Here is a 10812-nt window from a genome sequence, read left to right on the forward strand (position 1 = left end):
ATCATAGCCTGTGTTTGATCAGTTTTGCCTTCTCAAATCATCACGACTTGCCTACAATAAAATCTATAGGCCTAAAAGGGTTCAAGTATAAAACAATGTTAATTTCAACAATAAACTAATATAAAAGTGTTTATATTCACCGCCTGTGTTTTATCCTATTGGTAATTATTGTAAAATAAAGGCTAAAACGCTTGTGTTTTCTGAGTCAGTGTCGCAAGGATGAAGTTGCCAATCGCCATTTCCTCTTTGGACGCTTTTAGAGAGAAATTAATCTTTACAGACTACATAATGAAATAGTTTTTGTTTTTGATTTGTTCTATTTCGTTAAGTAATAATTTAAAGCTTTCTATAAATACATGTATCTTGTCCGTGAATTATGTATTCGCTGAGTTTTGCTGAGAATAACTCCTATTGAGATGACATGAGGGGTCATGTTTGTTTTCAACGTTTCAAGCACCGTTTGCAACGTTTTGTTGATATTGTGAGTGCACACAAATAAAAGTAGACCCTTTACAGTTTCGAATAATGTATTACTCGTACCTTTATGAGCAAAAATAACGGAATATTTTAAATTGTTTCCACTGCAAAAATGCAAGTGATTGTGCTGGCGCCTCCATGTCCTGCAAAGAGGCTCTCCGTACAAACGATTGCATTTGTGCCTAATAGCGCACATTTATATTATTTTAACGTTGAAATTAACATTGTTTTATACTTTAACTCTTTTAGGCCTAGATCTATATTTATTTTAGGCAAGTCGTGATTATCTGAGAAGGCAAAATTGATCAAACACAATATGATCAACTCATTCTCTGCCGCTTGCCGCTTGGTCGTTACTTTAAAAATCAAAAACTTATATTTAACGAACGAAAAAATGCTCCAAACGTTTTTTCTAAATTAACTTAATAAAAACGAAACGAAATATAATCACTTTGCGTTACATACAAAACTACACTATTTTAATAGCTGAAACAATATGCAGTTTCGTGAGAAGAGGGGAAAAAGACGTCGGGTTTGGGTCGGATTGGGGCCCATTACTGAATTCTGATAAACTCGGGCCAGCATCTAGGGCTAGGGCCTGGATTTGTAATTATTATAATTATTATAGACTAAATAAATGGGTGCACTTAAGACAGTAAACTGTTTATTATAATGAATGCTTTATTTTTAAATAACCTTTTACAGCTTTAGAAATGTGTTATACTATTCATTCTGAACACGTAGACTAATCTTGGCGATTTTATTATAAGCTTTTCACCCAGAGTTAGATGCATGCTTCACTGTTAGGCTAATGTTATTATTAAATAAGCAAATCCCAAACCCTTGGGAACTGATTGCGAAAGCGTGCGCACTGTTTATGAATTTGTGGGTAGGGATTCAAAATCCGAAGGCACGGTTTACAAAATCTGAGCGCACAGATTGGAAATTCGTGGGTACGGTTTGTTATTCCGTGGGCACGATTTATTAAACCGAGGGAACAGTTTAAGAATTCGTGAATACGGTTTATAAACTCAGGGGACAATTTGCAAAACCTTCGCCACGGATTGATTATTTTTCTCCTGCAGGTGACGCTGCGGGCTCCGTATGTTTACGCCCGTCTCAAGTGAAAGTGGCAGCAGAGAGCTTCCGGTGTACTAAAACGCGCTTTGTTCAAAAAAACTTTAATTTTTCGATTTGGTTTTGTTGACTTTTTAATATCTGCATTTGAACGACGTGTAATGAAAACAAAATTGAAAATATGAATGAAATTCGTTTTTGTGTTCCCGAGAAAATGTAAATATTGCATAAACCAATCATTTATTTGTTTGTTTGTTTTGAAAACAAAAACGAGAAAACCAATTATACGTAGGTACACGGACCCAACGTGTTAGCAATTTGCTTATCATGCTAACAACATGCTAGTAACATGCTATTCATGCTAGTGACATACTTCTCATGTTAGTAACATGCTTATCATGCCAGAGTCATGCTAACAACACGCTAATCATGCTGGAAACATGTTAGTAATTTGCTCATGCTGGAAACATACTAACAACATGCTAGTTGGTATCTTGCTATCATGCTAGAATTATGCTAGCAATTGCAACCATGCTAGAATCATGTTACTTGCTAGTCATGTTAGAAACTTGCTAACCATGCTAAATACAAATAGAGGAAACAAAATGCTAATCATGTTAAAAACATACTAGTATCTTGCTAATAATGCTAGGCATGCTGGTAACATGTTAACCATGCTAAAAACATACTAGCAACATGTTATTATGTTAGCAACATGCTAGTAACTTGCTAATCATGCTAGCAACATGATAATAATGTTAGAAAACATACTAGCATAATGTTAGCAACATTTGCTAACATGTTAACATCATGCTAGCAAGATGGTAATCATGCTAGAAATATGTTAGTAACTTGTTAATCATGTTAAAACATACTAGCAACATTCGAATCATGTTAACATGTTATTAACATGCTAATCATGCTAACAACATGCTAGTAACATGGTAGTCATGGTAGAAAAATACTAGCAACATATTAGAAACATGCTAACAACTTTACTGATCATGCTAGTAACTTGTTAATCATGTTAAACTCATGCTAGCAACTTGCTAATCATGCTAGCAACATGATAATTATGTTAATTACATGTCAGTAACATGCTAACAATGCTATAAACATATTAGCAACATGTTTATCATGTTGTTAACATATTAGTAACTTGGTAATCATGCTAACAACTTGCTAGTAACATGTTAATTATGTTAGAAGCAGACTAGCAACATGGCCGTAACTTGCTAATCATGCTAGAAACATGATAGCAACTTGCTAATCATTTTAACAACATGTTAGTTACTGTCTCTGACTGTATTGCCTTCAAAATATTCAAACTTTAACCTTTTAAAACTACTTTAAACTATTTCAGACTGAAAACCATCAAACTTAAAACTTTTTAAGCTTTTAAACTTTATCAATCTTTTCGGTCCAGCTTTCTCAAGCCAACTCAAAGTTTGTCTTGACAAACTTTTTTAAATCTAGTTTTCTGTTGTAATGACAAGTTCTGGGTTTTGCCCCACAGACGCAGGTTTTAGTGTATTTTAGTCTTTGTTTGCAGCTTCTGCCTCTCACTCTGAGCTCTCATGGCTGTATTTGTATACGGACGCCCACGTCTTCAGATTTGGCTGATGCTGATTTGACTGTCAAAGGTACGATCGGAAAATCAGACGCTCACAGGATGTGCCTTCATGAGCGAATGGACTTATTGATGTCGGTACGATTGATTTGGCTTATGAAAAAACCTTTCATTTCAATAGAGAGACTGTTTTTCTCATTTTTAGCATGCAGTGCATCATTAAATATTTTTATATTGATATTTAACCCTCTTTAATGGTATCCGCAAAGCTGTTTTTGTAATGTCTGAGTGTTTATGTGCTTTTAAGGTTTATAAATATATGCAATAAAAATGTTACATGCTTTTTAAATTGACTATTACATTTTATTACTTTCTTTGGAATAAATTAACGGTCAAAAGTTTGGAATAATTACGATTTCAGGAAGTCAGCATATAAGAAATATATTTGAAGGATCACGTGAAGCCAAAGACTGGAGTAATGATGCTGAAAATGCAGCTTTGATCACAGAAATAAATTGCATTTTAGCAGATATTCACAAAGAGACAGCTTTTTTTAATCAAATAAAGTCTTGGTGAGCACATAAACAAATATTCTAAACATTTGGAAATGCTTTTATTAATAAAACATTAAAAATGATATAAAACCAAGAAAATGCGACACTGAGGACTCGAATAATGATGTTAAAAATGCAGCTTTGATCACAGAAATAAATAGCATTTTTAACAGATATTCGCATAGAAACGGCTGTTTTAAATTCTAAGAATATTTTACAATTTTACTGCCTCTTCTGTATTTTTTAATCTAATAAATGAAGTCTTGGTGAGCAGAAAAACAAAAAAAACATAATTATTCCAACCTTTTTCAAATGCTTTTATTCAAACCCGCTTACACATCATATAACACCAAGAAAAGGCATACAAAGTGTTTTATAAATTATATTTACAGTTTTACTGTGTCTTCTAACATCATCTTAACACTAGATGGCGCCAACAGGCACTAAAACGAATTTTGAAATAATCATGATATCTTTAATAATCTAAATCCCTTATAAAACGATTGGTTATTGATTAATTTGTTGTTGATTAAGCAAACATTGTTAGTTTTTTCAAAGCCCAGTGCAGTGCAGTAATGGCAAGATCTTGCTCAAGGACACAACGGTGAAAAGATCTCAAGTACTTTTAAGTTCATAAGTCATCTGTCCATGAGACTGAACCAGCAGAATCAATATGAAATGTGTATATGAATATGAAATGAGTGGCTGAATATTAATGAGCGTCGTCGTGAATATAAATGAGGTGTTTCAGTTTCACTGTCAAGTGTTTTCAGCTCCAACAGTTCAATCCATCAGTCATTGGTCGAGCCCAGGAGGGGCGGGGCCGTTCAGTCGATCTAACTCGTCGACCTGCGGAGTGGGCGTGGCCCCGGCCCGCGTAGGCCCCTCCCCCATGGCGGTGATGAGGTTCGGGACACTTCTGCTGCGGACGCACTGAAAATCCACGTGTCTGCTCTTCCCTTCCTCTTTCTCCCAGGACAGCTGGATGAAGGGACGCTGGACGTAGCTGTAGATGACTTCGGATTTGCCGCCTGGACGCCGCTTCACCTTCTCCTTACAGGTGGGGTATCCTGAAAAAACACAACTGAGTCGGGTTGTGGAAATAAAACGTCAATCATTTTGTCCATTCTAATGATGAACCTTCAAAGACTTGTTTGTTGAGGTTAATCGGCAGTGTATTCGTTTATTAGGAAACCCTGTTGTAACTGTTAGCGTGGCCAAGGATCAGAAATCTCCAAGTACAACTGATCGTTCAGACCAAACCGTAAGTCGTAGAGACTTGAAACTTGGAGGGATGGTAGTACTCCCACCACCAACAATGTCACCAAGACTCATCCCAATTGGCCTTACGGGGGCGCTACAACAATTAAAAGTATGAAATCGGATTCGTCCATCACTCGGGTATTGTGCATTTTTCTAAAACCCTACTCTTGCGAACTAGTCCTAGTTTTTTCACCCAATTGGAAGCAAGCCAGTGCAGGAAGATTCTCTAGAGAGTGAATATCAATAATTATTGAAAAAAAAGTCTCGCCATAGCAAAGGGACACTAAAATGTTCTAAAGCAGCACTAAAATGGCTATAACTTTTGAACAGAATGAGATATCTTCGCCAAACTCACAACGCATGTGTAAGAGCTGAATCTGAGGTCACATGAAAAAAATTGCAGAGCTTGGTCACTTGGTCGCGCTATGAGAGGGGAAAAAACATACAAACAGCCATAACTATGCAACCAATTGTCCTATCAATGTTAAAATTGGTACGCATGGTCTTGGTCCAAAGTGCCACAAGTGTCTATAAGTACAGTTGTGTATCTCAAAAAACATGGTCACCACTGAGTGATGAACTTTGAGCACCAATTTGATGAGGTCTGTGAGAAATTTGAAAGAAGTCGTCCACTGGAGGGCGATATCACATTTTTCACGGGCGTAAATGATTGTACATTATGCAGTTTTTTTACTGATATTCATTTCTTATAATAGACCTCATCGTTCCGAACAACTTGGCCTCTAGAACCACAGCTGTCTATAACACCATTGTGAAATGTGAAAAACCTACTTTTGCAAACTAGTCCTAGGTTTTTCACCCAGTCAGAACCAAACCAGTGCAGGAAGAATCTCTAGAGAGTGAATATCAATAATTATAAAAAAAAAAAGTTAGACTCTGCCATAAAGGGATGCCAAAACATTAGAAAGGGGCAAGGCCACCTTTACTAAAACTGCTACTTTTGAACAGAATGAGATATCTTTGTTAGACTCACAATATATATATAAAAGCTCAAACCTGAGTACACATGAAAAAAGCTGTATTATTAGTATCATAAGATAGACCTTGTTCCAAACAACTTTGCATCTAGAACCACTGCTGTCAATCAAACCGTTAGTTGAAAGCATTGAGAAGACGTGTAAAACCTACTCTTACGAACTAGTCCTAGGTTTTTCGCCCGATCAGAACCAAACCAGTGCAGGAAGTTTCTCTTGAGAACGAGTATCAATAATTATATTCAAAAAGTCAAACTATCGACTTATAAGGGACACTAAATCGTTCTAAAGTGGCACTAAAATGGCTGTAACTTTTGAACGGAATGAGATATCTTCACCAAACAAACAACGCATGTGTAAGAGCTGAATCTAAGGTCACATGAAAAACCTTGCAGAGCTTGGTCACTTAGTGGCACTGTAAGAGGGGAAAACATACAAATAGACATATCTATGCAACCTGTTTGTTCTATCAACGTGAAAATGTCTATAAAGACATTTGTGTATCAAAAAACATGCCCGCCATTGGCCCGAAGAACTTTGAGCACCTATTAGACAAGGTTAACAGAGGCTGATCGAATTGTTAAATGCTTCAGAGATCTGAGAAACCAACTTTTGTGAACTAGTTCTAGGTTTTTCGCCCGATCAGACTCTCCATCCACTGCTGTCAAACTATTAGTTAAATGCTTGAGAAGATGTAAAAAAAAAACTACTTTTGCAAACTAGTCCTAGTTTTTTCACTCAATCTGGAAAAAATCACTACAGTGCGGTTCTCTGGACTCTCCAGGTCAATAATTATCAAAAAGGATTAAAATTTACCCTTTGGGAAGCTATAACATGGTCGTTTAGAAAAAGGGCCTGTCCAAATATACGCCAAGCCTATAAAGTCTGAATAAGAGCTCAAATTTCACATAACCTGGTGAACACATGTGACAGGTGAATCTAAACAAGCATGCAAAGTTTCACGGCGATCAGACCACAGCTGCCGCTATAACAGTCATAAGCGTTAAAAAACGTAATATTTCGAAATTATCTGTATTTGCCGAAAATGCTTTTTGAAATCATTGATTTAGTTGGCTACAGGCTTGCTAAATTATATGTAACGTCTTTTTTTCACATGTGCTTAAATGCCTTAAAGCGCTTGAACCCCAGTAATCGCTGCTTGCAGCTATATTTTCTAAAAAGCTATTTTTGGTGTTGAAATTGGTAGTGAAAAACTACATTACCCATGATGCTTCAAGAGCTCTTTAGCCCCGCCCCCTCCTACTCTGTCAAAATTTGGGTTGCAAAGGGGCGGATAGTTTCTGGAAACTTACCAAAAGTTTCTGAAAATTTCCAAGTTTCGAAAAATCCTGGAAAGATTTCAGAAATTCGGGAAAGTTCCGGAAACTTTCCACCCTTTTTCAACCCTATTCAAAATACTCAAATATTTGTATAAATTTATATATTGTTTCTCAATTAACTTTAGATATATTGTTTCTCTAGATATAATCAACCCTCATTTTTGACTCTCATTGCTAACAGTTACTTGCTTTTTTTGGCTTTTATATGGCATGTAATGTTTTAACAAATACTTTATGAAATCGAAAAATGGAATAAATACTCCCAAAGCCAACAGCAGCGAAAGAAGTGGTCAGTACTAATGCACTCTATAAAGTTGTATGATGCGTTTGAACGTATTGTAACGCAAGGTTTGAATCTGTATGCGTTTACCCTCAATCCCAATGCGTATGTTTTTCAGGCCTCGCTCCTTCAGCAGAACTTTCGCAACGTCTCTGTTCTCGATGAACTTGAAGAAACGGTAGAGTTTGGTGCTGTAGAGGACTTGAGGAACAAGAAAACAAATTTTATTGTTAATAATTAGCTGTTCTGACGCTATTGCTGCGTCCGAATATGCCTATGCCTACACTATATAGTTTGCGGAAAACAGTACGGCAAAGGAGTACATCGAAATTCGTGACTTATGCTGGAGGTCATGTTACTAACAAAATGGCGGATGTACTAAGTCCACATTTAACATATTCATACTATATTTTTTAACAGCTGTGCAGTAAGTTTCAAACCATATGCAGTACTTAGTAGATCATTTCGGATGCAGCTTGTGTCAAGTTTCAGGTTTTCAACAAAATTTTGCTCACTTTGTGAGCTTTCCTCTCCCATCGGCGGAGGATGGTCGTGATCCCAGTCTACGGTATCGTCATCCGTGAGGACCACGATGTGGCATTCCCGTTCTCCTTCCTGAGCGCTCGCGAACATCGCCGGAAGCAACAGCTCCTCCAGGAACGCTTCGAATTGCCGCCGAGCGCCGTCATTGGACAGTTCGTGCAGGAGAGCACCTGATTGGATGAAAACGGTAATGAGTTTGAACGTAAGTTTATTTGTCGGCGTATGTACGTTTTTTTTTTTGACTTACTAAGATCTCGGCATCTGACGGTGTTGTAGTCGAAGTTTATACACAGATAGTCGCACGCCTCCCGTAGTTCCGCCAAAGACACGCCCTCCGGACAGTGCAGAAAGCCAACTCTGTAATAATCCTGGGCAAGAAATTAAGTTGCGTTAAAATTGCCTAGAATCAAACTAGCGGTGAACTAAATGGGGTTTGTGATTTTATGTACCAGAATGACTCTGAAGATGTTGGCACCGATGCCCTCAGCGATTTCATATTCTCCTTTAGCGTTTGGTCGCGTGAAACTGTGCTGCCGCGCTCGACCGAACATTCTGAGAACATGCATCTTGTAAGATACAAATAGATACAAAAAATACAATTTGCTAAAAATGCAGTCATCCTCAGGCCAACATGTAGATGAGTGCGTTTCTTCATCAGATTTGAAGAAATATAGCATTCCATCACTCGCTCACCAATGGATCCTCTGGGGTGAATGGGTGCCGTCCAAACAACTGATAAAAACATCAAGTAATAGACTCCATTCCATTACAAAAAGGTAATCCAATAAGTAATCCGATTAATTTTGTGAAATCTCGTAATTCTTGTGAAACTGTAAACTTAAACGAATCCATCATTAAGATGTTTTTAAGTAAAATGGAAAACGTTAATCTCCTGTTGTTTCTCACATCAAAATCCAGCCACGTCTTTTAATGATTTCTCTCCTGATTCAGACCAGGCCACTTTTTCCACCGAAGGAAGTGTTATTATGGATAATGGACTCATATTTTACTTAAAAACATCTTAATGATGGATTCGTTTATGTTTACAGTTTCACAAGAATTACGAGATTTCACAAAATGAATCGGACTAGACTGGAGTTGGAGTGGTTTTCTCAGCTTTTGTCTTCTCAAGATGTTACTTGATGGACTGGATTGTTGTGATGTTTTTATCAGCTGTTGGATCTCTCATTCTGATGGCACCCATTGACTACATCTTGGATGTCCTGAGGGTGAATGTTCATTTTTCGCTCAACTATCCTATAAATCATAGTGTTCAGTACCTCCCCAGCACTGTATCCGGGTAAGTCGTGAACACCGCGGGGTCCACCACAAAATGTGTCCCATCAACTACTAATGTGACCCTGTCACGTGTTGAAGGCCGGGGTTGTGCTTTCGTCACATCAGCCCCGTCCTCGGCTCCTACAGTCATCCTGCGGTCTGTTAATCGAGACGTTTAATCATTTTTCAAGATTGTAAACATTCATTTTTCAGTTGTGGAAATGGTGTTTTTAGGTTTACCTGATTGGGACAGGATTGTACCACCTGTTGCTTGCTCCTCCGTCATGATCTTCTGGACACCTGCAGACCCGGTTAGACGGTCCATATGGTGAACATAATATTATAAACTCCTTACACTCGCCTGACTGGCCAACACTGACTCATTGGTCCAGCTTAACCCCATAGACACCCGGTAACCCTTTACAAACCCGCAACAAACAGGTTTATGCAGAGCAAATGTGACCCATTTTTTAAGAAACCCAATTTATCCTTCATCTGTTTGTTCTTAATAAAACTGCAAACCAGATTGGCACTTTGGTGCAGTTATAGCATCTCTCTTATGAAAATTAAAAGTGTAGCAACCATGGTTTTTTGGTATATTGATTACCATTTGTGACCCTGGACCACAAAACCAGTCTTAAGTGGCATGGCTATATTGTAGCAATAGCTAACAATATATTGTATGGGTCAAAACCATTTTTCCTTTAATGCCAAAAAGTAAAGATCATGTTCCATGGAGATATTTAGTCAATTTCCTACCATAAATATATCCGAACTCAATTTCCGATTATTAATATGCATTTCTAAGAACCTCATTTGGACAATTTTAAAGGCGATTTTCTTAATATTTAGGTATTTTTGCACCCTCAGATTCCAGATTTTCAAATAGTATCTCAGCCAAAGCTTATTTATATAGTGTTTCAATAATGTAATGTTGTAAAATGGATCCTAATGACTGGTTTTGTGGTCCAGGGTCTTATTTGCACAACCACAGTTTTACTATAAATGCCATCATGGTACTAAATATCATATTTATATACAATCTACATGGAATTCAAGAGTATTTCACTAAATTACTATGGTACATGTCCAAAATACTTTACCATTGTACTTTTTTGTTGTGGTGCAAGGAAACCAACCGATTTATTTACTTTATTCCAAACAAACATTGAAACAACTAACCATGGATTGTTAGAAATGTACCATTTCTGTATCTGTACAAGTATTCCACATGTCCAACGTTAGTATTTATATTAAGCTAATATTTGTTACTCACCGGAGAGTCTGCGTTCAAAACATTGAGAGTCTTCCAGCACGAAGATCCCGGAGACGCGCGAGACAGCAGCTCCATACGGTGCGCGCGGATTAACCGACGTTAATCCAATAAAAGCGCGCTCACGTGAGGCGCAGGGCGGGAAGAGCTGAGCTGATGTCT

General features: G+C 37.5%; 2 protein-coding genes across 3 annotated transcripts in view; one reads left to right on the forward strand and one right to left on the reverse strand.

Annotated features, from left to right (window-relative positions):
* The window catches only part of LOC141337920 (serine/threonine-protein kinase 38-like), a 28214-nt gene extending 24741 nt beyond the window's left edge, over positions 1-3473 (forward strand). Inside the window, exon 13 of the mRNA XM_073843496.1 lies at positions 1869-3473. The gene's annotated coding sequence lies outside the window, so the exon portion shown is untranslated. The remainder of the gene's footprint in view (positions 1-1868) is intronic.
* Positions 3474-3999: 526 nt separating this feature from the next.
* kctd20 (potassium channel tetramerization domain containing 20) lies at positions 4000-10718 on the reverse strand. Of its 2 annotated transcripts, XM_073844235.1 has the most exons (8): positions 10654-10718; positions 9618-9677; positions 9380-9536; positions 8549-8651; positions 8347-8467; positions 8072-8269; positions 7647-7757; positions 4000-4748 (listed from the first exon to the last, which is right to left on the reverse strand). In XM_073844235.1, the coding sequence occupies exons 2-8, from the start codon at positions 9661-9663 to the stop codon at positions 4474-4476; spliced, it is 1011 nt and encodes a 336-aa protein (XP_073700336.1). In that variant the 5' UTR covers positions 9664-9677; positions 10654-10718; the 3' UTR covers positions 4000-4473. The 2 variants fall into 2 exon arrangements, with proteins under 2 accessions (XP_073700336.1, XP_073700335.1); XM_073844234.1 differs by lacking the exon at positions 10654-10718 and having other exon boundaries at positions 9618-10117.
* Between the last annotated feature and the right edge of the window lie 94 nt (positions 10719-10812).

Source organism: Garra rufa, chromosome 7, assembly GCF_049309525.1.
Source record: "Garra rufa chromosome 7, GarRuf1.0, whole genome shotgun sequence".
Classification (NCBI taxonomy): Eukaryota; Metazoa; Chordata; class Actinopteri; order Cypriniformes; family Cyprinidae; genus Garra; species Garra rufa.

Excerpts from the sequence above, each read along its gene's own strand:
- kctd20 (XM_073844234.1), bottom strand. The coding sequence starts at position 9,702 with ATGGACCGTCTAACCGGGTCTGCAGGTGTCCAGAAGATCATGACGGAG. Across the intron at positions 8,652-9,379 it reads CCGGATACAGTGCTGGGGAG|AATGTTCGGTCGAGCGCGGC; the intron begins GTACTGAACACT and ends GCATGTTCTCAG. Across the intron at positions 8,270-8,346 it reads CGTCAGATGCCGAGATCTTA|GTGCTCTCCTGCACGAACTG; the intron begins GTAAGTCAAAAA and ends TCATCCAATCAG.